Source organism: Amblyraja radiata, chromosome 25 (assembly GCF_010909765.2).
Source record: "Amblyraja radiata isolate CabotCenter1 chromosome 25, sAmbRad1.1.pri, whole genome shotgun sequence".
Lineage (NCBI taxonomy): Eukaryota > Metazoa > Chordata > Chondrichthyes > Rajiformes > Rajidae > Amblyraja > Amblyraja radiata.
In genome coordinates, this window is record NC_045980.1 from 23,988,987 (window position 1) to 24,015,739 (window position 26,753).

Below are 26,753 nucleotides of genomic sequence, written 5' to 3' on the forward strand. Positions count from 1 at the left end.
CGGGAACATCCTGCCTCTAGCGTGTCCAAACCCTTAATAATCTTATATGTTTCAATAAGATACCCTCTCATCCTTCTAAATTCCAGCGTATACAAGCCCAGCCACTCCATTCGCTCAGCATATGACAGTCCCGCCATCCCGGGAATTAATCTTGAGAACCTACACTGCACTCCCTCAATAGCAAGAATGTCCTTCCTCAAATTTGGAGACCAAAACTGCACACAATAACCCAGCGGGTGAGGCAACATCTCTGGAGAGAAGGAATGGGTGACGTTTCGGTTCAAGACCCTTCAGACTGATATCAGGGGAGGGGACGGGACAAAGATATAATGTAGTTGGAGATAGTAAGACGAGTGGGAGAACTGCGAAGGGGAAGGGGATGGAGAGAGAAGTCAAGGGCTATCTGAAGTTAGAGAAGTCAATGCTCATACTGCTGGAGTGTAAGCTACCCAAGCGAAATATGAGGTGCTGTTCCTCCAATTTGCACTGGGCCTCAATCTGACAATGGTGGAGACCCAAGACAGAAAGGTCAGATTGGGAATGGGAGGGGGAGTTGAAGTGCTGAGCCACTGGGAGATCGGGTAAGTTAAGTCGGACTGAGTGGAGGTGTTCAGTGAAACGATCGCTGGGCCTGCGCTTGGTCTCGCCAATGTAGCGAAGTTGACACCTGGAACAGCGGATACAGTAGATGAGGTTGAAGGAGGGCACAGGTAATGTTGTAACCTGGTAAACCATAATCTTTGTACTGGGTTTGAGATGCTCTCTTCTCCTACGGCTGTGCCCACTGAATGCAATTTCATCATGGACGTCAGTCTTTACTGTCAGAGAATGGTGTTGCACGTTTGGGAGTGGGCTGTTTAATTACCTTTATTTTGAAAATATTAAGTGCAGGTCCGATCCACTTGAGTTGATGTTGACTTGGAGCTTGATCTCTGAATGTTCGCTTATGGCAAGAAAATCTAATTGGAAAATCTCAAAGATCCTGCAGTTCTTGTTCAGACAGCTGCTGATCCTAACCAAAATGAACTACAATACCTATACTGTCCTGAACTCCACCATAATTAGCATTGGTAAAGACAGCCTTGGCTTCTCTCCCTAACTGCAATCTCAATAGCACTGGGAGATCCACGTTGCCTCAGGGTAGGCAAGAGCATTGTGAATCATGTCCATGAATGTTGGAAAGCTGTGTTTATGTGGAAAACCTGTGACTTTTCTTACCTCCAATTCCCTCCCCGCTAATCTTAGTCTGAAGAAGGGTCCCGGCCTGAAACGTCACCATCCTGTTTCTTGACCATTCAGTGCCCGACCCACTGAATTACTCCAGCATTTTGTGTCTATCTTTGGCATAAACCAGCATCTGCAGTTTCTTTCAACACATAAAAAACATGGTGGTTGGATAGATTACAGAAGGTGAAACCATTTGCAGATAATGTGAGGATTATTTAGAACACCATGACACCTAAGGGCGAATTTGTCATGGACAGGGAGCTGGTTATTGTTTGTTGGAAGGAAGCGTAGAAGACTTCTTTAACTGTAGCTCTGCCTTCATAGGTGCATCAACTCCCATTCCACAGTAGACTTTCAGGTCCAGTCTCACTGCCGGTCCTGACTGACAGGGAGTTAAAATAGCCATTCACAACTGAAAATACAATAAGGAAATAGGTGCAGATGATATCCCTCACAGTTCTAGAACTTGGCGGAATCTGCAGACAGATTATGATGCACACCGTTTCTTTTCCCCATCAAATGATATCCCAGGACTTTAGCTTTACAGTTTCCACAACACCCTGCACATACAGTGCCCTCCATAATGGGACAAAGACCCATCATTTATTTATTTGCCTCTGTACTCCACAATTTGAGATTTGATGTTTGGGTCACATGGCTTCACAGGTGTTTGTAATTGCTCAGGTGTGTTTAATTGCCTCCTTAATGCAGGTAAGGATAGTGCTCAGCAGTCATTCCTCCAGTCTTTCCTTCACCTTTGGACACTTTTATTGCTGTTTATCAACATGAGGACCAAAGTTGTGCCAATTAAAGTCAAAGAAACCATTATGAGACTGAGAAACATGAATAAAACTGTTAGAGACATCAGCCAAACCTTAGGCTTACCAAAATCAACTGTTTGGAACATAATTAAGAAGAATGAGAGCACTGGTGGGCTTACTAATCGCAAAGGGACTGGCAGGCCAAGGAAGACCTCCACAGCTGATGACAGAAGAATTCTCTCTATAATAAAGAAACATCTCCAAACACCTGTCCGACAGATCAGAAACACTCTTCAGGTGTGGATTTGTCAATGACCACTGTCCGCAGAAGACTTCATGAACAGAAATTCGGCGGCTACACTGCAAAACCACTAGTTAGCCCCAAAAATAGGATGGCTAGGTTATAGTTTGCCGAGAACTACTTAAAAGAACAACCACAGTTCTGGAATAAGGTCCTGTGGACAGATGAGATGAAGATTAACATATCAGAGTGATGGCAAGAGCAAAGTATGGAGGAGAGAAGGAATTGCCCAAGATCCAAAGCATACCACCTCATCTGTGAAACACGGTGGTGGGGGTGTTATGGCCAGGGCATGTATGGCTGCTGAAGGTACTGGCTCACTTATCTTCGTTGATGATATAACTGCTGATGGTAGTAGCATAATGAATTCTGAAGTGTATAGACACATCCAATCTGCTCAAGTTCAAACAAATGTCTCAAAACCCATTGGCCAGCGGTTCATTCCACAGCAAAACAATGATCCCAAACATACTGCTAAAGCAACGAAGGAGTTTTCAAAGCTAAAAAATTGTAAATTCTTTAGTGGCCAAGTCATTCACCCGATCTGATCCCAATTGAGCATGCCTTTTATATGCTGAAGAGAAAGATGAAGGGGACTAGCCCTCAAAACAAGCATAAGCTAAAGATGGCTGCAATACAGGCCTGGCAGAGCATCACCAGAGAAGACACCCAGCAACTGGTGATGTCCATGAATTGCAGACTTCAAGCAGTCATTACATGCAAAGGATATGCAATAAAATACTAAACATGACTACTTTCATTTTCATGACATTGCTATGTCCCAAACATTATGGTGCCCTGAAATGGGGGGACTATGTATAAACACTGCTGTAATTTCTACATGTATAAAAATGGCTTTTATTTAAATCTGACAATGTGCGCTTTAACCACATGTGATTTTTTTTTTCTATTACAAATCTCAAATTGTGGAGTAGAGGCAAATAAATAAATGATGGGTCTTTGTCCCAAACATTATGGAGGGCACTGTAGATCTGACATCATGAGAATGTTTCTATGAACGGTGTAAATATGTAGTTACATCAAGCCAGCCAAGCTAATCTTTAATCTATTACATCCACCGAATCGCTCTCATTGCACAGAATGCAGACTGCGATGTGTGTCAGATTTTTGCTGTGGTGTCCTGCAGCTTAATGTGAAGGTCAGAATTCTTTTGAGAGGAAAGACAGCTTTGATGGTTTAAGGGCTGCCTCTGATTAATCCTTTCTATTCCATTCCCATAAATCAGATGCTGACTTTGCTGAATGTGATCAGCAACGTAAACTGAAGGCTGAACTGCATGGAATACGTCAGCAGATGCAGAGCTTCCATGACAGCAAGCAGCAGCTCAGGTAGGTTGTCAGGGAGGCACTGTATTTAGCTCTTACTAATACCTGCAGCTGCAAAACCAAGTGGGCCAACATTAGGGAGGTCAGGTGTGCAATGAAGCCTGTCCCCCCACCTTCAAATTCATCTGTGCCCTAGAGAAGAGACTCTATTCCCAGACATAGAATGTCATCAAAGGAATTATTGATTCGGAAGAAAATGATCAAGGACACCGCTGACATCCCTTCAGTATGTTGATTTGCCTGCATCCACATTCTGCCCGTTTCCCTTTCCTCTGCCCCCCCCCCCCCCTCCTACTCCCCTTCCCTCGCTCCACTTGCTCCCCTTCGCTATCTCCTTCCTGCTCCCCTCTTTGCCCCCTCCGGCTCCCCTTCCCTCTGCCCCCCCCACTCCCTTCTTCTGCCTCACCCACTCCGCTTCTCTATGCCTTCCTGCTACCCCTCACTCTGTCTCCTGCTTCCTTTCTCTCTGCCGTGTGCACCTCTTCTCTCAACTCCCTACTCTCACTTTTTCCCCAAATTCTACACACACCTCCTCTCTCCCAATCCTTGTCTCTGCTCCTTCAAGCCTTATTCCCCTGCCCTCGAGAACATCTGATAACTGTCTGGATCAAAACTGGTCATTCCCTCTGTAAATCATCCACCTCTAGCCTTGCCCTATCATAGATATTTTTGTTCCATCATCTGCCTCCATTTTCTCTGCAGATTCTAATTATGTTTTTACTAATGTCATGTCTTGCAACCTCTTATCTCATCACTTTCTTGTATATTTTTAGTATAATTTATGTTCTGTGTTGTCTCAGTCTGTACCTGTGATGCTGCTGCAAGCAAGTTTTTCATTGTACCTGTACCTCACAATACTAGTGTATTTAACAATAAAGTCGACTTGACTTGATTTCAGCATAAAACTAATTTGTTTTACTGACCTAGCTCTTACAAAGGATCTTCAACATTGATTCTCTTACTAAAGATGCTGCTTGACCTGCTGAGAGTTTCCAGCATTTCTGTTTTAATTCAGATTTCCTGCTATTGCAGTTTTTTTTCAGGATTTTCATTAATGTTGAATTCACTACCACTTGATTCACAGGAATGCCAGTCTTGGAAAAATCTCCCCTCTGCTCTTCAGGGCTATTTCCATCTGTCTGTCCATTTTACCTTGTTCATCCTCAGTGGTATGTGCTTCCCCTCTTGTTTTCAACAAAGTGTTCTTCCAAAATGCATTTCCACAGCCACATTACTTTCCTAAGCTCCACTCTATTCACGTAGATTTCAACTGAAATTGCACCTTTCACTCCTTTGGGTGAGACTAAGCGGAGGCTGGGCAATCGTTTCGCCGAACACCTCCGCTCGGTCCGCAATAACTAACCTGACCTCCCGGTGGCTCAGCACTTCAACTCCCCCTCCCATTCCCCATCCGACCTCTCTGTCCTGGGTCTCCTCCATGGCCAGAGCGAGCAACACCGGAAATTGGAGGAACAGCACCTCATATTCCGCTTGGGGAGTCTGCATCCTGCGGGCATGAATATTGAATTCTCCAAATTTTGTTATCCCTTGCTGTCTCCTCCCCTTCCTCAGCCCTCGGGCTGTCTCCTCCCATCCCTCAGCCCTCGGGCTCCTCCTTTTTCCTTTCTTCTCCCCGCCACCCTCATCAGTCTGAAGAAGGGTTTCGGCCCGAAACGGTGCCTATTTCCTTCGCTCCAGAGATGCTGCTGCACCCGCTGAGTTTCTCCAGCATTTTTGTGTACCTTGCACCTTTCACTGTTCAGGCACAGCCAACTTTACAGGTTTAAACTATTCAGCAGTTATCACATGTCTTCTTGGTATTCTCAGATCCAACCTTGATGCCAGGTGTTGGAACATGTATGTTCTTTGCCTCTCTTTAACATCAAATGACTCTATCTCAAAGCCATCATGCTCACAATAATTTTTGAACTCCGTTACCCATCCAGACCTTTCGCCTTTTCCACTTTCCTCTGACCCCTATCTCTCCCTTCAGGTGCCTACACTGCTGTGTTGTCACAATTCCTTTAAATTTTCTCCTCATTGATCCGAGGCTTCAGCTTTGCCCCTACGTTGAAGTCGCACCTCAACATGGCACCAAACGTCCTTCCCCTGCCTCTGCAGCCAGTCTTCACTCCAGACTGTCGACTCTTTCTTGCATTTCCAGAACAGATCCAGCTGGATACCTCTCTAGCCTCTTAACCTCTCTGGATCTATTCATTGCTAACTGCTGATGTGACGTTGAACACCTTGATATTTCCTTGCTTGCTCTAACCTCTAACATATGAATTTCCAGCCCTCCACTTACTGAGAACCAGACCTGAGGAAAATCTCCCAGTTCCTTCATCTCTGTTGTATTCACTCTGACGATGAGACTTTCCATGCAGGAGTCTCTGAGATATCTTCTATGTTCCTGAACTGTGGCATCATCTGTACCATAGTTGATAGAGCCCTCAACTGTGTCTTTTTTAATGACAATTTCCCTTGCAACCGCAAGCTATGCAACACTTGTCCTTTCACATCTTTCCTTCCCATCTTGCGAATCAGGTAATTCTTCCAGGGTGAAGCAGTGATTTATTTACCCTTCTAATCTATGGTACTGTATATGGCGTTTGCAATGTGATCTCCTCAACATTGCAGCAACCAAATGAAGATTTCCAGAGAACCCTGTTTTCAGTCCACTGTGATCACTCCCACATGCTTCCTTTGGCCCCCTGCACTTTATACCAAAGCCAAATTCAAGATCAAGGAACAGCACCTCATCTTCCATCTGACCATCTAGACTCAATGACGAAGTCTGCAGCTTGGCTAACTGGTTTGCCGTGTTTGTATTAGAACCGGCCATTTCTACTGAAAGTCATCCAACCGTGATGTTAGTTGTCTTTTTTTCATTAGCACTGGCTGACTGTTGGTGTGCCCTTTGTATTATCACTCTAATTGCTGCAATTAACCTCCACTGATCCCGACAGCAATGCCAGCCTCACCCTTTCACAGGTAACTTGTTTTTCTCATTAACACTATTTTGACAGATTCTTTGGCCTTAGTTCTGTTTCCCTTTCCACAGTCACGTGCAGTCAGACCTGTATGGTCAGGAAATACTCTTAAATCTTCCTTTTGAGTCCCTGCATGATGGAGATATGTCTAAACTCATTTACAAAATCATCATTAAGTCTCTTTCACTGTCTCAATCTGCGCACTTCAGATTATCATAACTCTCTGGTTAAAAACAAAATGACTAGCTGTCCCACACGTACACCCCCCAGTAATCCCATTCCGTTTCGGTCTCCTTCGATTTGCTTCATTATTAATGTATGCCTTTGCTCCCTGGAGGACATTTTGCAGTGTTTCTCCAATGACTGATGACCTTTATCCGGGTATCAGTCTTGTAAGTTTCTATTACTCTCCTTCCAAAGCCAGGAGTTATTAGTTTTAGAAAAATGTTTAATATTGTTTTCAGCATCTTCTTGTCCCTACCTCTACAGCTACTTTTGTAGTTGTGATAGGCTTTTGGTCGGTTCATTGAATCCCTTTGATCTTCACAGTATAATTTTAGCATTGTTCAGTCATGTTCTTTTTTTTAACTTGCCTTAATTACCTCATTCATCTGTTTCTGACACTTCTGGTCATGTTTCCACTTTTTGAGGCTGTTCTCAACATTTGACATGAATATATTTCAAGATTTTCTAATCATTTTCTCTGGACACATCCATCCTTTCCAGGTTCCCATTTTGGAAAATAATAAGTTGGTTGATTCCAATAAAAAAATAAGTCAACAATACTCAAATATCTCGAGTAAACAGGGACAGGTTCCCCTTTGTTAAGATTAGTAAAAAATCAGCACACTTTTGAAGGTGACTTTGACTTGAATACTTTTATTTTATGGGAATATAAAGGTGTCACCTGGCCCCAGTTATGCTCAGAATAGATTGTTTAGCCTCACAATACACAGATGAAAGACATTTCTCAGGGGAACAGCTCTGTAAATATACTTTCTGGTTCAGGCAGATAATCTGGTGTTTTATGTTGGCTGGTATCCAAGTATCACTCGTATACTCAGTGAGATGACTACTCAGGACTCCAGTGTAGATGCAACTTCTTGCTTTTGAGATCAATTATAGACTAGATAAAAATCACTTATTACAAGGTGGACTGCTTCAACTCTCCTATTAACGCAATTTAATGCATATCCTTCTGGACATCCCATGGTTTGGCAGTGTGGATAAAACATTAATCTGCATTTAACAATGCTGCCTGAAATGAAATTGTTGAAAACAATGCTCAGCGGCTCAGTGGAGATGCTGCCTCATGGTTTATTTCTGATCACGGCTGCTGTCTGCTTGGAGTTTGATGATCTCTTTGTGACCACGTGATTTCCTCCCACATGTCAAAGAAGTACTGGTTGATAAGTTAATTGGCCACTATACATTTAGTTTAGAGATATGGTGTGGAAAACAGGCCCTTCGACCCACCAAGTCCACGCTGACCAACGATCACCCGTGCACAAGTTCTATCCTGCACACTAGGGACAATCTTTGGACGTTTGAATGCTGTGGTGTGTAGTAAGTAATATCCCATGGGAATGGGGTAAGAATATTACCTCATAGGGGCAAGCAAAATTAGTGAGGTAACAGGATTGCTTTATGAGCTGGAACTAAATGGCCTCCTTTATCATAAGGAAATGTTCCATTGCGTTTCTCTGCAGGATCTGGCAGAAACAGGCTTCTGTGCTACAGAATTGGCTTCAGGTAAATGCAACAGAAGATGGAGAAGCGCCACAGATGAGGCAGGAACTAAAGCAGGTAAATCACCGCATGTCCAACAGCAGATCCATTCACATACATTGAATAGACTGGGATTAAAACATTTAACGTTTTATAGATATTACTTAATCATGTAGAGGTATATCTTTCCACCTTGAATTCCCTCCAGTAAGAGGCAGACAACTGTTGAAGAGAACTAGTCTCCACATTAATATCTGGTTCCCAGTTCAGATTTAGTCACGAGAGCAAAAATTGGACTAATGTTGAAAAAATTGTAACACGAGAAATAGGTTTATATGGCCAATGATCAGCTTGTTGTGGTCATGCGTTGGAGGATGCAGAAACTGGGAAGACGTCTTGCAACATTGTCCCAACACAATCTTTCTGGAAAGTTGCCATTTAGAATGAGGATCTAGCACAAACCAATTATCTCCCACAGCTACATAGACCACATCTCCTGATCTCTTCTGAGGATGCCATACCTTTCTTATGCTTTCTCTTTTGCCACGTCAGTTCTCAAGATAAGGCTTTTCACTCCAGTAAATCAGAAATGTGTTGCTATTTCAGGAAATGCTGTTCCACACCCAGTGGTTAACCATCGCCTCTACTGTACCTCCTTTATGTCCTGCACCCTCTCACCCCACCTCCCCATAGGAGCAGAGATTCCTTAGTCCTTATCTGTCAGCCCACCAGCTTCTGCACCCAGCACACCATTCATCAACAATTCTGCCAGCCACAACCTGATCCCACCACCATTCACATCTGCCCTTCCCTATCCCTTCCTGCTTTCCGCAGTGATAACCCAGTCTGTGACTCCCTGGTTCGCTCATCCCTCCCTTCCCCTTCTGCAAACGTAGACGGCGTAACAGTTGTCCCTACACTTCCTTCCTACAATCTAAACATCAGTTGCATTTGGTCATCTCAATGTGGCCCGCTGTACATTGGTGAGACAGATTTACCAAGTGCCTGTGTTCTGTATCTGCTGGTTATTTGGATTTTAATTCCCCTCCATTCCCACACTGTCCAGTCGGGCATTGCATCAACATTGAATTCCTTCTCACTTCTCATCTAGCCTGGTCCTATCACACGCCCACTACTTCCTACAATAACCCCACCTATCCATCACCCACACACCTCCCACAGGATCCCCTCCCTCTGTTGTTCCCATCTGCCACAAGCCACCCTTATTTGATTCCATTTACTTTCCTTTCCCATCAGATTCCAGAATTTGCACTTTTATTCTTCACTTATCTCTGTCTCTGTTGCTATCTCCACCCTCCTCTCCCCCACCTGACTTATCTGCCAATGAACTTCCACCTCACTTGTTCCAATCTATCCCTTGACCTTTGTCCCCCAACTCTTTATACTGGCTATTTCTTTTCAGTTCAGATGAAAGGTCTCGTCCCAAAATGTTGACAGTCCATTTCCCCACAAAGATGCTGCCTGCTCCACTGAGCTCCTCCAGCAGGTCTGCTTTTTTTGTTCCAGATTGCAGCATCTGCAATCTCTTGTTCCTCCAAGAATAAGGATGTGCTTGAGGAGAAAACTAGTCATCACATCCCAGCAGCATAATCCAGCTGTTGTTGGGGTAAAGTCAGCAACCAGTTGCCACGGGGATGTAAGTCGGTGTAGGAAGGAGGAAGGGCTTATAATAGGGGAACTATTTCTACACATCTTTGTTCCTGGTGTGCGTTATGTATATTCTGTAGAGACTTACCGGTTTTTGTTTTACTGGAGCATCTGATTGCGATTGTTTATGCTTTGCAGTGGTGTATTTTGGTTTTAATCTATTGTCAATTGATGGGATTTATCATTATCTCTGTCTGTTAAGTGCTGACAGTGGAGATGGAGTTACAGACAATAGCAGGAACGCTGGACTGTGATTTATGGTCCACTCTCTGGTTCCAGTCCACTGCAGCAGAAAAACTCGGCCATTGAAGGACTGTGGGGATGGATTGTCAATGTGCCATTCCCTGCAGCTGTGTTGCATCAGGCAGACAAACAAAACAAATGAACATAGTGCAAAACCCTCATACACTTCACTGCCAGCAGCAGACTTAATCAGTTCTCTGCCAAGCAGATTTTATTCCAAAACAGCAGGAATACAAAAGGATACCACACAATGCTAAAGCTATTCAGCAGGCTTAGTTACTGACGCAGCAGAATCTCAGGAAGGGAAAATCAGTGCTGGAAAGGTCAAACGTGTCTTACAGATGATTTCAGGAACTATTCAGATGGCTTAAAAATTTTGATAATACAATGTAGTGCTTCCTGTATGTAAGGAGGAAGCAGATTTTGCGGGAGGGAATGTGTTGGGCTGGGTGGTGATACTTCCCTTGTTAGGCCCCAAACCACAGTAGAAAAATTATACCATAGCTGTTATTTCCTACCACTATTTTTCTCATCCGTCTCTTTCTGGCTATCGGATATTGAAAATCGGATTTGTTAAAATGGGGCATCTTGGTCAGCATGGCCGAGTTGGGCCGAAGGGTCTGTTTCCATCCTGTGAAACTATCGTTACAAAATTTCACTGCTGGAACATAGGCTGCAGTTATAACAAGACATGATGTGGACATGATGGGTTGGGTTTATTCTCACTGGAATATTGGAGGTGACATAGCAGAGGTTTATAAAATTATGAGGGATAAAATTGTCAAGGGATGTTGGCTTAACCAGACAAGACAGTGTTCAATTGCCCATTCCCAGTTGCCCTTGCGAAGGTGGTGGCAAGCTGCCGCAGAACTGGAGCTGTGGGGTATACCCACAGTGTTGGATTTTGGCACAACAATGGTGAAGGAACAGCATAGATAGGGTGGGTAGAAAGAACAGACCAGAAGGTTTGACACGGTCAAGACCAGGCGGGATTGAATGACATTTAAGTGGTGGTGTTGTTGGCTTAGAGAGGGTGGTGAAGACTTGTCAGGGACAGCTGATCTGTGTGGAGATGTAAATAGAGGGAGATCAATAAGAATAGAAGAGAGAAAATGGAATGCAGCAACTAAACGTTTGTAGCACCCGCGGTTTTATTTTTGCTTTACCACAAAGCTTGGAGACTTTTCCTGAACTGCCTCCAATCCAAGCAAGTCCCGCTTTTACACAAGATGACCCAACTGTACATGATGCATCACCTACTTCCTCTTCCATAATGGACTGCTCCAAACATTACAAGCTTACTTCAGCAATCATGTTACTGTGAGGGTTGTGTCATTACATAGTGTAACAGAACACCTTGCATCTGACACGGCCCCAGTGAGAAAGCCTTTTGGTATGGTTTTTAATTAGAATTTATATTCAGCATGATGTCTAATATTGGAAAAATATGCACATAGTAAATTGACGGCGGACACCTGCATGGTATTGGAGATGGATCCAACTTTCCCCCCCACACATGCATCCAACTTGATTGCTAAGTTTACAGAATTGTTCATGCATGTCCTCCTGCATGAACCTTGGCTGAGGTTATTTGTTTCCTGCTATTTGATATTGCCTGGAAAAGCATCACTGATATAATGCCTCAACTTTACATAATTTGCTTAAATTACACTCAGCACCATATCTTTGCATGTATGTCATGTTTATTCCAAGAAACACTATTGAAATATTGGATATGTAATCAGCATGTGGGCTTAACTTTGATTCTTGATGTGGTGAGAGGCTTTGACTTTATTCTTATGTTCACTTCAAGCTGGAGATAGACATCAAAACGCTTTCGATGAAGCTGAAAAGAGACACACCCCATATACAGCACCAGGTTGCCAGAGTGCAGGAGATTCGGGAGATCCTGACTGTGTGATGGTATCTATCACCATAGCAAATTGCAATCTTTATTGGTGCATAAGGAAACTTGATTCTTCAATCACAAGCAGGTTGCTTGCATCTTGAATTCCTCCCACCTCAGGGCCTGTTTTTGGGGATGCAATTGTGGAAGCAGCAAATGATGTGAAATGTTTCTGGAATCTTCATCGTGCAATGAACAGATTTACGTCTATCATCTGGACTACGTGAGGTCATGAGACATCTAAGGAACGAGAGTACAGGAGTTGTTTTTTTTTCAAAGTCTGTAGTTTATGTCAAAATAACATGTAAAAATATAAAGCACATGTAAATGTCTAACTGTGTGGACTCCAAAATACATAGCTGTGACAACTGCATCTTTTGCAGTGGCCCAGTGCAGCATTTCAGTGATAATACTTAACCAAATTCTCAAATTGATTACTATAATTTATAAAAGACTTTTAATATAAAGCGTATAACACCGTTGTTTCCAAACCCCCCTCTTGCTTGCTTTCACTAGAGGATCCCTGTGGTGAAGCAACTACACGAACCAAGATTAATTCTCAATCCCCAATGAGCATAAGACAAGGGCGCAAATGGAGAAACTGCCCAAGGGAACACGTGGCAGAACGTTGACATTTCCAAACTTTCACCAGCAATCTCAAATGATGGACAATGACGCACGCACACAATCCAATCAGGCATTCAAGATTTCATACCAAAGCAAGAAGGAATATTGAAAGCAATTCTCAAATAAATAAATAAATCTTGTGAAATACTAATTCATTTTATTCCTTGGTCACTGTTCACCATTCCACATGAAAATAATCCTGCAGTCAATAGCAGCAGGTTTGAACCAGACACTCCTGAATTATAAAAACATCACAAAAAATACTGTTAACCAACAATTGTCTTAAATCTCCTGTTCCTTCTAGTGCTGCAGGTAAGATGTTTGCTACCAAACTGTGGAAGAGAATCTAAGGGAAGTGTTTCGAGCTTCAAAATAGCATTTGTTTAGTGCTGAAGCCAATAACTGAAATAGTGATTTTCAGAACATGCAGATTTCACCAGTACTAGCAGAATTTAGCAACACTGTTGACCAAGGGCTTGCCCGTAACCTCTTTGGTGGTGGTTTGATATAAAAGCATGCTGACACTCTGGGAAAATTCAACAACCTGTGGTTTGCCTCCATGTTTTGAAACCTCATTTAATTACATGATTATGCATTTAAAGTAAAAGAGAGAGCAAGAAATAATTGTCTCTTGGATATTGTAGGGACCCTACAACGCCAGTTGTATTGTCTTCAATGTTACACTATTTCTTACATGCTGTCATCGAGGTCTACAAAACAAGGTCAGTCACTCTGGTCATTCCCCTTGGCTCAGACTGAGATACAGCATAGAGGATGGATCACCAACGCAGCAGCTTAAACGGCTGAAGCCAAATTATGAATTTATAAAAATATAAATTCATCTCCATTATTTGGATATTAAATCCTAATCAGTGACTTGTTTCACACCTTGCACCTGATTTTGCTTATTTTCCACCCTACCCTCATTTGTTCACTGCCCACCCGCAAAACTGATGTCTCAATAAACACTTACAACACAAGACAGCACTCAAGTTTTAGCATTGCTGCCCTCAGCGTTAGAAAACAAAAGGAGTTCAGCAGCAGTAGGTTTTGGAACAGTCGTTATTTTATTTTCTCTGAAATGTAGTTGGATGAGAATTATTTTTCTTAAGGATATAAAAATACTGCATGAACTAAGTTAGAATGACCCACTTGTTCACCTGCATGGAGCTATTCAGCAAACATTCTTGCATCACCAACTCCTGCAATGTTCTATGGGATCCCCTTGCTAAGCCCATTTTGACTTGGGCCCTAAAATCTCAGTTCATCTCTTAAAGTTCTTTTAATCCTGGTGACCTGCCAGGTTTCTTCTTTGCACGGAAAGTATGGCACTGCACATGTTCCAAACCCTATCCTCCCATCAGCTTCCTATTTAAAGGAGTAACTGGGTAGGGTCAGTACATGTTTCAAAGGAAACCGTTGCGCCAGTCGTGGTCCACCTGCTCCCTTAGATGGAGGCTGTGGGAGATGCTTCTGCAGTAATGACGAGAGGAGGAGCAGCCAGAACTTAAACCATATTTCGTTATGGCAATTTCTCATATTTCCCAGTCTGAACTTCCTCCTCGTTACTCCATTCCAATTTGAGATGTTTTGACAGTGATTCTACTAGATGGACCCCAGCGCCTCTCCAAACCTGATCTTCTGTCCAGGTTTAAGGTTAAAGGTGAAGTCTTTTGGTGCCTCGAAGATGAGAACGATGGTGGAGCCCAAGTTGAACTCGCCTAGGTGCTCTCCTTTCCGCATCGTAACCCCTCCCTTGTTGTTGTTTGTGATAAAACTGAAGTCATTGTATGAGCCCTTCATGTAGCGAGGGCTGTTGGTGTGCAGATCCTGTGCGAAATAAAATAATACAGTAAAATGCCGTGTTCCTGCAGTACCATCCCATTCCATAGTCAACCAAAGTCTTGATGGACAATGGCTTCAACAATTTGACAGTCTTAAGGGCTTAACATTGGTATTCATCAACTAAGCATGAAGCTGCCATTGAGGAGCAATTGTGTACCGTAGCTCTTCAGCTTTCACTTCCAATTGAACAATAAAACTAAGATGCCTGTCCCACAATAAGCTTAATGGTAACAAGAAATGAAATGCGAAAAACAATAAAGGAAATTGAGTTGCTTATTTTAACAGTAGGTCAAAGTAAGTGAATTGGGAAATGGAAATAGCCTAACATGCAACAAGGGAAAGAGGAGGATCTGGGAATCCGTCGAAATAGATGTAAGATTATAATAATAATAATAATAATAATAAATACTTTATTGATCCCCTCAGGGAAATTATGAATGAATGAATAGGTTTATTGGCCAAGTATTCACATACAAGGAATTTGCCTTGGTGCTTCGCCCACATGTGACAACATGACATACAATGACAGTGAGGAATGACACATAAAACATTAATAATAAAACACGAAGAGCAAAAAGCCCAGAAATGAGAACAAGCATGTGCCAAGGATTTTCCAGTAATCTATTTCCCACAGGGAACTTGACCCGTATCCACACAGATATTACTGAGTCATTTACACATATCACAGCTGCTGCACCAAATCTAAAAGTAACACTGCACTGATGATTCAGGGACCTGCAGAACGACAATTTGTTTTTCACAATCTGATAACTGGTTACCAACCAGAACCATAGTCTGTTTCTCTTTCCACTGGTGCTGCCGGCCAGACCTGCTCAGTATTTCCAATATCGACAGTGTTTTGCAATGCTGTCAACAGTCTGTTTCTTCCCATTGCTTTTGATGGAACCACCATCCTAGTGCCAGGTCTAACCTAGCGCAGGTCCACAGGGCAGATGTCCCAGCCTTCGCGCCAATGGTTTTCTGAGTGAAAAGGGGGAATTTTAGCCTGTGCCAAATTGTCCCAAGCCTCGGCCTCTTAGGCGCAGAAAATATGTTGAATCGGGTAATGCTCTTCATCAAGCTTTGCCCATTCAAGGTTCAAACTATCAAACCACAATCTGCCATAAGATCACTGGTGCCCACAGATACCTTGCAATTACTTTCCCCACCCCACTTCTCATAAGAATTTGATGAAACGCTGCAGGTTCCTTTATCACATCAATTGTGAGGATTACACTTGTAGATATACAGTGATTCAGGCATTTCTATTTCATTTTTGTTCAAAATGTCCATTCATGTAAGTGGGCACAGTAAGAGTGAGAACCTCTGGTCCCGCTTCACAGGATATGAAATACGTACAACAACTGACTGACAACAAACATCCACCCAGTAATTTTAGAGAGATGAAATTCCAATCCATTGGTTGCTAATTCACTGATAACCCTCGATCAAGGGCATAAATGTACATTCTGCCCTACTCTACCATCTACCAGTATCAAGCGCTATACCCACATTGCTAAAAAAACTCCTACATTATAGATGACCTGAAATGTTAACTCCTTTCGGCTCCACAGATCCTGACTGATCCGCTAAGTTTCCATAATTTTCTGATTTTATTTCAGGCTTTCAGAATCTGCAACTTTCTTTGATTACCATTCGTCCTAAATGGTGAGCTGCAAGCAAGAAACCACAATCCAAAATAAAAAAAACATGGTTTCCTTCCCATAGGCATCCACCCTACTCACATTGTCAAAGTAAATGCGAATGGATCCAACATTTGTGGCACCAACGGCTGTGAGTGAAAAGAAGCCGTGAGTCCAATCTCCAGCCAGGACAACCCGCTCGTTGTGGCAGAAAAGCTCCTTAATCCAACGAGCTACTCCTGGATTAACCGACATCAGGGAGCCTGAGGGAAGACAAGAACAATCCATTCAAAAATGCAATCTGGGTTTATCCTCCCAGCTGCCAATACACAACCACTGTTAGCTAGGCAACGTGCCAATGCCAACCATGATTCAACACCCTTGTCTAACTGCATGTCATCCTGATTACTGCTTGGATAGAAATCAAAATGGCCCAACGCTGTTATCTTTTGTAATTACAGAATTTTTAATCTGAAGGACTGTATCCTAAAATAGATATAAATTAATATCACACCCTTGTTTTTTCCCTGAGCATTTTTTTAAAAATCAGACAATTTCCTTGAAAGTTTATTGAATCTTTTTTCAACTTTCTGGCAGTGAATTCCTGATCGTTGCTCAGAGTGCTAAAAAAAATCTAATTCCCTCCTCTTATTGATCCTGTCTTTAATTATCGCAAAACCGTCTTCTTTGATGACTGATACCCTGCTCGTGGAAAGAGGTTTTTCTCTTATCAAAATCCCGTATCAGTTAGATCTTTAAAGCTCATTTTAACCCACTATGCTCCAAGGAGTATGATCCACTTCTTCACTCGCACCACGTTGATGGGTCCTACAATTGATAAGCAAGAAACCTTCCATTTTTATCTGAGTTTTTGATTTTTGAACAAGAATAATGTTGAAAATCATTTTTATTCAAGATAGTCTCTTCCACCTTTTACTGTATGAGATTTAAATATAGGACCCAGTGAGCTCCGAGCTGATTACCAATGGCTCCATTAATCTCATTTAGAGATTAACCTACAGACCCATCCTGCTGTCAATCTTCAGGGAAAGAGGTTCTATTTATGCATCTCTTTTGACCGTCAAGGAGATGGCATTAATATTAAAGTGATCTCTGATTGAGGTCATTTTTAGATCCATCTCATTCATACCCTTCCAGACTAAGCTAGCACACGCAGCTGGATTCTAGGCTGTGTCGTGGAAACTAGCATGTTAGATCAGAGAGCTCATCTATATCCATTACCTGGCACTGGATGTTACCCGACAGCAAAGCATTGAGCTGGGTGAAGAGTATCTGACCCACAACACGAGAGCTGGCTGCTGGGAAAGTTTCAGACATGCTACTTTCCACAGGGTAGCTGCATGGTCTAGTCCAGTCATTGCTTCCCTCTCAGAGTGGAACTGCCCGTGAGTGGAAAGGCACTGAACGCAGGGTCTATGGACTAATGATCCATTCCCTTCTCCCTCATCTGCTTGCCCTGTCTTCCCTTAAATAGTCGTAATATTGTCTCCAACCACTCTGTGGCAGAGTTACACATTCTCACCTCCTTCGGACATGAGGTCCCCTTTCAGTTCCTTGTTGGACATTTGGTGTCATATACTTACGGTCTTTCTTCACCTCTTCTCCATAACTGAAAACATCTGTATTCATTCTGCCAATACCATTATGTTACCCCTCTAGCTTCTCTCCTCACGCAGAGTAACTAAGTCAGGTCCTTTATTGATGTGTACCCGCATTTATGTACCATCCCGCAAATCTTCTCTGCATTCTCTCCAATGCCTCCATACCCATTCCATTATACAACCATGGTGCTCAATGTGCTTGTTTTTGTTAATATGTGATGTAACTGGAACATGAGAAGCGCTGGTGTGACCAGTATTGATTAACATGATTGGCTTTCTGTGGCCTTCAGGGAGCAGCTTAGGGTCAACCACACTAATGTGGGTCAAAAGTAAGTCACAAGGGTATATTTCAGTTCCAAAGGAAATTAACTGGACAGAGGTTTCAACACAATCCAAGATCACTATTACTTGTACTTACTTTTCATACCATATTTAATTAATTGAATATTTTAATTAATTGAAGTTTTCTATCTGCTGTTGGTGGATTCAAATTCATGTATTCACTCACCTGTCCCATTGGATGCTTGTCCAGTGACTCAACTAGTAAGCTACCACCACATCATTAACAGCCTCTGACTTTCCTGACTAAAAGGGAAAAATGCAGTGGATGCTTGAAATCTTAACAAACGCCACCAGAAAGCACGGGAAATTCTCAACATTCCATGTAGCAGCTATGGTGATAGAAGAATGGACATTTAAGGTTGACAGCCTTTTATCATCAATCTAAAAGTTAACTCCACAGTTTGCCCGAACAGCTGTGGAACCTCTCCCTATTTAAACACCAGTGTCCTTATGTTTACAGAGGATCTTGCAAGGTTGAATGGCTTGGAGCATTTTGCAGGTCAGGCTGTGAACTGCTTCTCTCTCGACATATACTGCCCAAGTATCTCCAGCACTTTGTTTAATTTCATACCAACATCTGCCTTTTTTTTGCCTTACAAATTGTCTGAATTTGATACTTGTTTGTTTGATATTTTTTTATTCTCACTAATTTTCATTAACAGGATACAAAGAATTGGCTTGATTTTCAACTAACTGTTGCTAATGGGTAAATCTGATAAAGGTCACTTTTACAATATCAATTCAATTCCAGAGTAAAACCCAAGCAAACAATAAACTTCTTACCTGGAAAATGCCGCCTGTGTGAGACTCGCCAATCAGTAGGTGAATGAAAACAGTGATAATCTCCGGGAGCCAAGTAAATAACACAGTGATAGAGATCATTGCCTTCCTTTGTAACCAGGTGCTCCTGGAACGTTGTCTCTGTGTTATCTGCTGGATTACAACGAATTATGCAGCAAACAGTAGATCAAAATAGGATTCCACAAATCACCGAAGATAGACACAAAAAGCTGGAGTAACTCACGGGACAGGCAGCATCTCTGGAGAGATGCTGCCCGTCCCGCTGAGTTACTCAAGCTTTTTGTGTTTATCTTCGGTTTAAACCAGCATCTGCAGTTCCTTACACATTCTACAAATCACCGTTGTTTTGTACTTTATACTAAACCAGTGTTGCCCAACAAGAACATCAGCAGCATAAGCCTAGCAACCGTGCAGTGAGGATGATTTTTGATAATAGGTTGGAGGAAGTGAATTGACTGCATTTTACTTGCAATCTATATTCTTAGGGAACACAATCCTAAATTCAACATGGTGGTTTGAAGGTCTCAGCACCCCATATGTTGTGCACTAGATTCTTCCTCTTTTGATCACCCCATTCAGACACACTGAACCACTGACATGACTCAACTCCACACATAGATATGAGAACCTTACATCTCTAGCATTCCCAATCATTTTGACAGGGGTCTTGGATTTCAAAATTCCACCAACTCTTTTTATTTTTATTTTTTTTTAAATTTGTTTATTTTATTAGAAGTTAATACAGTACAAAACAATACAGTGGAACCTAATTTTAGGTGCCAACTATGTCATACCGTAATCCATTCTATGTACAATCTCTAGTTTTATGTTATGAGAAGGAAGTAAGCAAGACAAGAAAAATAAAATAATAGAAAGGGGAAAAAGTGGAAAAATAGATGGTAGAGAGTAGAAAAACATGAAGTGTGTATATATAAAATAAAAAAATAAAATAAAAAAGAAAACGTGGAAAGTAGAAATAGAAGAGAAGGCCCCTTAAAAGAGAATTTTTCAAATCTATATTCGGAGATGTAGATCTATCCACGTCATGAACTGAAATCAGTAATCTTTACGGTACCGCTGCATCACATGATTCCAAAAAGTCGATGAAAGGAGACCAACTCCTTAAGAATTGGTCATATTTATCTTAGTCGGAGTCTCATTTCTTCAAGGCGTGCTATGTCCATCATTTTCCTAATCCACATTTTAACAGTTGGTATGGTTGTATTTTTCCAAAATTGAAGTATCAATTTCTTTCCAATTATAAACCCATAATTAAAAAAAACATTTTGGTCTTTATTTAAATTGGTATCTTCTCCTATTATTCCAAATATAATCCATTCCATTTTGGGTTCTATTCTTGACTTGAAGAGCTTTGAAAATATATCAAATATATCACTCCAAAATTTATTCAACTTTGTACATCCTACAAATGAATGTGTTATATTAGCGTTTTGAAACAAACATTTATCGCATCTGGGAGAGACGTTTGGATAAAATTTATTCAACCTCGTTTTTGAATAATATAGTCTATGTAATAATTTGAATTGAATTAAATTATGTCTTGCATTAATAGAACAGTTATGTGTATTCATCAAATACTTTTCCCATCTATCCTTCGAGATCTTTATCATTAGCTCCTGTTCCCAATCTTCCCTTAGTGCTTCTGTTGAGGGTGATTCTCTATATAATATATTATTATAAAAGTATGATATTAATTTTTGTGAATCAGCCTTAATATTCATTGCTTCTTCTAAAGGGTCTAAAAATATAGTTTGAAATCTATGTGTATATTTCTTCATAAAGTCACATACCTGTATATATTTAAAATATTGATTATCCTTCAATTTAAATTTTAATTTTAATTGTTGAAATGATAACAGTTTGCCCAATTCATACATATCCCCTACTTTCCTAATCCCCAGTCTATCCCATTGTTGATATGTGTTGTCGATGAGAGAAGGTTTGAATGCGGGGTTGTTCAATAGTGGGGTTAGTACTGATAAATTATTTAATTTCAAGGATACTTTTATTTGTTTCCAAATTCTTATTATATTGTGAATAATTGGGTTCTTCTTATATATTATACTATTCAATTTTATCGGTGAAAGCAGGATCGTTCCTATATCGTGCGGTAAAAATCCACCAACTCTATTGGGAAGATCAAAGCCATGGTCTCTGATAGCCTCATGAGCTGCAAGACACTTCGGCTTTTTCAGGTCCACTTGGTATTATCAAATCAGTCCAAGATCTAAGCAATTAAACCCCTTTTCCTCAAACCAACCATGGCCTCATTATCTTATCTGTTCAATCTCACACAGCATTACATACCCCTCCATTCAAAAACTATTGCCTCTGGTGCACACTCGATCATTTTCAACGGTACCATTCAGCGGTAAAGCTTTTAGTCATCTGCACTATCAAAAAATCATTACTTTGACTGAAATATTGGTTGTTCTCTGAAATATCCTTTGCAGGTTTGCCTTCTGTTTCTAAGCCTAGTTGAAGAAGCCTTCGAACTACAGGGCCTTGGAAAGAGACACTTTATATTAAAGCTGGCGTTTCAGTGTGGGTAAACACACTCAATCGCCTCCCTCTCCCAATCTCACGGCCACTGCCAAAAAAAGCATGCCAGTATTTTTCCCGTCATTAAAATACAAACCTTGCAGAAACCTGCCTGTGAAAACACCTCTAAACAAAAAGACATTACATTTTACAAATGACTTTGAAAAGCACTCTCAATTTTTGCCACGCATCCCTCACTCTGTGCTGTCACGTGTGGAGAATAACATTTGTCCCACTGCAGAGAATTGTAGAAAGACGCAATATGGCTACCAGCCCTTCAGCGCACCAATGTAACACTGACAATCAACTAGTGTTTACGTCAATCCATCGTTAGTTCCATTTTGTATCACATTATCACACTCGGAAACATATATTATGAAGGCCCTATAAAAATGCCTCCTCATCTGCCTTCCATATTCAGCTGCAGTGAAACATTGCCCAATTTTACACTACACAATGGATTTCAAGGATATATTTCTGGACCAAGTGAGAAGGTAAATGAGAGCTTCGTGAGATAACTCAAGATTCGGAAATATCCAAGAAGATGTGCAACCCAGTATTGAGAAATGAACTTACTGTTGCTAATCTCCAGGTTCTCTGACCAGGTCTGAGGGCCTAGGAAAGTCTCCAATGAATAAGTCACACCTTTCACTTGCTCCACCTCACAGTTCTTCACCCTCCCAAAGTGCAGGATTTTTCCATCAGAAGGACTGGTCTAGGAAAAGACAATGAGAACAGTGACCAACAACACACAACCCGATCGTCGTTGAGTTAAAATAGTCAAGAAACCTCTCCACGACAAAACTAATGTTAAATTTCTCATCCATCGCACGGGACAAAACATAAGCAAGTGCTCAGATTTAGGACACAGGCTGGATATGGAGGATATCCTGGGCTGTTATCTAATGCACCCACATGCTAATACCACATCACCCAATTATCCCACTGAATATTAAAGAGATTATGGTTTGGTGCTGTAGGGGTTGTCCCATTAATTCACATGCTTTCCTCTTTGCTGAAAAAAGGGGTTCTTTATTCTTAGTCTTTAATGCTTCATTATGTACATTTAATATTTTACTATGTTTCCTTACAATAGTGACTACATTGTCCAAAATTCTTCATTGGCCATTTAGTGGTTCTGGATAGCCTGAGGTGACTGAAGCTATATAAATAATATTCAAAAAAAACAAAAAGAGCTTTATCCTCATCTCCCTCTAATCAGTGAACCAGCTTGAATAGAAATTAACAAATTGATGTGATAAACATATTCTGATGTTTGTAACAAATGCATTGCGGACACGTTGAAGTGATTTACTCCTGTCGCAAGGTGATTAATGAACTTTAACACTGTGCTCCCTAAATGTGGCAGAATAAAACCAGGATTTCACCAAGCGGGGGACCCGAGATCTTTCCACTGCCATCAGATATCATCTGGAAGTCTTTCACGTCAAGTGCAAGATCTTGGTGCAGTTTGGATAGACTGGGCTGTAATTCTCCTGTCCATGGACAGTCCAACTTCTCTGCCTGCAACAGCCATGAACATGGGCAGCAGAGGGGTTGGGGTGGGTACCTATCCGTGGCTAGTCACTAAACAAGTGGGAACAGGAACCTCTTCTGATTTCTCCCCCCCATCTCCACTTTAGACCAGAAACTAGCTCCTCTGGCATGCCACACAGAATATACCTAAAACCCAGGTAGTCATCCCAATGGACAGGGGGGATTACAACCCAATCAAAATTCAAGCACTGGAAGGAAATAAATCTGAAGTAGAATCAGAATGTGAGAAGGGGCCCGGTGACCTTGTATTTTGTTTTGGTACTTTCTTCAGGATTTCATTGTTATACCTGGAAGGATTTAATGCAACTTACCACACAGTGAGAGTCGCAAACAGGACGTGCCTGTGGCTTTAGCTTTCTGCGGAAGAATTCGCTGAGGTTTCGGTAGTGCTGCAAATCTTCTACTGCAGCTTCCTTCATATTGACCCCGAACGTCCATATGTACAAATTATAGACTGGCTTTCGCATCCAGATGGGTAACTCCACCTGGTTGAGCCGGCCCCACGCCCGAGACAGCAGCCGGGTGGGAATCGTTTTATACAAACCAACCTGCAAGATTCAGACGAGTATCATTAAAGTCCTGACACCAGCGGGACTGATGCACTGGCTGAGGGAGAGAGAGCAATGGCTGAGGTCTCAGGCAGCACCACCATACATGGAGAAACAGCACCTATTCTTATGTTGTAGAGGACAGCAAATGTAAAAACATACATTTAGGAGAATGGATTTACATACGAGGCTGATTCACAAGCTACCAGAGGAAATTTTTCAAATCCAAATGTGTACATCGTATCTTCCTTATTTGGAAGTACTTCCAAGCATTGAAGCAATGAGTGAAGGTTGTTACCTGCAGCTGTGGTATTTTGCATTTGAAAATTAATTTATTAAGGGTGTCAGGGGTTAAGGGGAGACGGTAGGAGAACGTGGTTGAGTGGGAAAGATAGATGATTGAATGGCAGATTAGACGATGGGCCAAATGGACTAATTCTACTCCTATCACATATGAACTCTAAAGCACTACCCCTGCAGAAATGTTACAAGGCTGCCCCTGATAGTTCACACCAAATCATTTTCGTCATGTGCTCCCAGGGACCTGGATGAGGTGGACAGCACCCAGGGAGATTCCTCACTTTTACACAGTTTATCTGAACTGATTGAGTGATTCTCAAATGGGTGCAAAAAATAACAGGAAATATTACTGGATGCTCCAGTGATGGCAACTACAAGGACCTGTGTATATGAGCTGGGTTGGGAGAGGAACCGCACTGCCCTGTCTGCTGGCTTCACCTTTGACAGAGCGCAGCCTCAGTTAGCATCTGTTTAGTGTACAAACATCAGTCATTATAAATCCAAAACATGAAACATACAGGGGACATTCAGCATCTGTGGAGTTAATGTTCCATCTGAAGAATACTGCCAGAACAAGGATAATGGGTGTATACAACTGGAGAATTGTCTTATCTTTTCCAGCATCAAAAAGTGACCTCCTGTGCAGTTCCGGAACTTTCCTTTTGCTTAATTATGGCAGGGGGGTGGGGGTAGAGGCAGTAGTGTGAACAGAGACAATGCAGAGAAGTGAGGGTGGCAAGGGGGGGGGGGGGGGGGGGGGGGGGAGAAAGAGAGAGATATCTGGAAAGTTAAATATTTGGTCTCCACAGATGCTGCTTGATCTGCTGAATACTTAAGTTTTATTTTAATTAAACTTTCATCAGTCACGATATATTAATTTACATTTCTCATTTGTAAAGTTCCGTTTAAAATATAAACTGTCCCAAATTGCTGTACAAAAATGTAATTAAAGAAGATTCATTAATCTCATAAGATATTAGACAAAGGCACAGTGAATTGGATGGGTTTCAAGGAGTACCTCAAAGACAGACCAGTTTAAAGGGAGAATTATAGAGCGTGGGACCCAGACACCGGAATGGTGAAGCAAACAAATTAAGCCACACACAAGATGCCAGTGTTGGAAAGAAAGATGGGGTTCTGGAGGTTTGTCGGGCCGTGGGAGGCTGCAGATTGGAAGTGGGGAAGCCACAGTAGAATTTGAAAACATGGATATAAATTTTGAAATTTGAATGGGAGGTGCCAATATTAGCCAGGGAGCTTAGGGTGATGGGATAATGCCTGGTCCAAGCTGGAAGTGGCTGCAGATGTGCTCAGAGGAAGCATGCTATCCAGGACAGTCATAGAAATCTTGGATGTAAGTGAAGCATGAATGAAGTTTCTGAGGAGCTAATAAACCTGGAGGGAGGTGATGAGACAAAGGGAGAACAAAGCAGTAATAGTCAGGGAGAACCAATCTGTTCACCCCAATGCTGCTACCACGTTGATTCAGTCTCGGGAGGTAGGGAGACGCTTGGAGAGATCTTAGTGACAGTGAGATTGATGTTATCAAGGTGCACCTGATAACTATCTATCTGCACGTACATAAGAAAGATGTATCTTGAGGGCCTTTCAGGTCAGAGGGCCAACATAGAAACATGGGAAAAAAGTGCAGAAAAAGGTGCAGGAATAGGCCATTCGGCCCTTCGAGCCAACACCACCATTCAATATGATCATGGCTAATCATCTAAAATCAGTACCCCATTCCTGCTTTCCCCCCATATCCCTTAATTCCTTTAGCCCTGAGAGCTAAATCTAACTCTTACTTATCCAATCTGCCTTTCAATTCATATGCTGTACCTCCAATTTAATCTTATGGCTCTAAGGTAACAAGGTGACACCAGCATTAAACAGTCTCGCTGCATTTAAATAATCTGCTTTTCTATTCCTCCCAGGCCATTTAGGACTGAGATGAGGAAAAACTTTTTCAGCCAGAGTTGTGAATCTTTGGAATTCTGTGCCACAGAAGGCAGGAGGCCAATTCACTGCAAGAGATAGTTAGATATTGTACTTGGGGTTAACGGAATCAAGGGATATGGGGAAATAAGTAGGAACGGGGTACTGATTTTGGATGATTAGCTATGATCATATTGAATGGTTCGAAGGGCCAAATGGCCTGCTCCTGCACCTAGTAGATGATTTTATATTTCTGCACGTTATCTACAGTCCATTTATTGCCCTTTACACACTCTGCATTCTCCTCACTTTTCCACCCAGCTGAACACCATCATCACCCAGTGCCTTTGTCTACAACTTTTATTTAGATTGTAAATGGCAATTTCTGCGGCATCACACTCATTAAAGTTCACCAGCCTAAAATTACCCTAATATTTAATTCATAAGAAAATTCTAAAATATATTAGTACAGAACATTACATTCTCACAACAAGTAACGTTATTCCATTATTTAACATTAATACATCACATCATAAATGTTTAATGGTGTTTTAGTGCAAAATTTTAAATAATTTATGTGCAATAGCCAGGCCCTAACCTGTGGTCCTTCCTCAAAGAGATTCTCCCTATTCTTGGCTTTCTGTCAGCAAGCCAGATCTCTATCCAAGTAGAGATTTGCTCAGATGTAAAGTTTAAAACCTAATCTAAATCCAGCCTGACCACAACCAGCCTGAATCTTTTTCAGGATCTGCAGCATTTATGGCGAGCCAGATTAGTTATAGGGATGTACAGAATAGTACCAGG

General features: G+C 41.7%; 2 protein-coding genes across 13 annotated transcripts in view; one reads left to right on the top strand and one right to left on the bottom strand.

Moving 5' to 3' along the window:
• The window catches only part of sfi1 (SFI1 centrin binding protein), a 94,078-nt gene extending 81,576 nt beyond the window's left edge, over positions 1-12,502 (top strand). For 3 of the 5 annotated variants that reach the window (XM_033043482.1, XM_033043486.1, XM_033043485.1), the window contains 3 exons: positions 3,536-3,638; positions 8,335-8,431; positions 12,078-12,502. In XM_033043482.1, the coding sequence (XP_032899373.1) occupies positions 3,536-3,638; positions 8,335-8,431; positions 12,078-12,185 (308 nt within the window). In that variant the 3' untranslated portion in view covers positions 12,186-12,502. The remainder of the gene's footprint in view (positions 1-3,535; positions 3,639-8,334; positions 8,432-12,077) is intronic. The other 2 variants (XM_033043484.1, XM_033043483.1) reach the window with 1 other exon arrangement.
• A 435-nt stretch (positions 12,503-12,937) lies between these two features.
• pisd (phosphatidylserine decarboxylase) overlaps positions 12,938-26,753 on the bottom strand; it is an 85,810-nt gene continuing 71,994 nt past the window's right edge. For 6 of the 8 annotated variants that reach the window (XM_033043489.1, XM_033043494.1, XM_033043493.1 and 3 more), the window contains 5 exons: positions 23,481-23,717; positions 22,189-22,327; positions 19,033-19,182; positions 16,388-16,548; positions 12,938-14,627 (listed from right to left, as the gene is read on the bottom strand). In XM_033043489.1, coding sequence (XP_032899380.1) covers positions 14,403-14,627; positions 16,388-16,548; positions 19,033-19,182; positions 22,189-22,327; positions 23,481-23,717 — 912 coding nt within the window. In that variant the 3' untranslated portion in view covers positions 12,938-14,402. The remainder of the gene's footprint in view (positions 14,628-16,387; positions 16,549-19,032; positions 19,183-22,188; positions 22,328-23,480; positions 23,718-26,753) is intronic. The other 2 variants (XM_033043490.1, XM_033043488.1) reach the window with 1 other exon arrangement.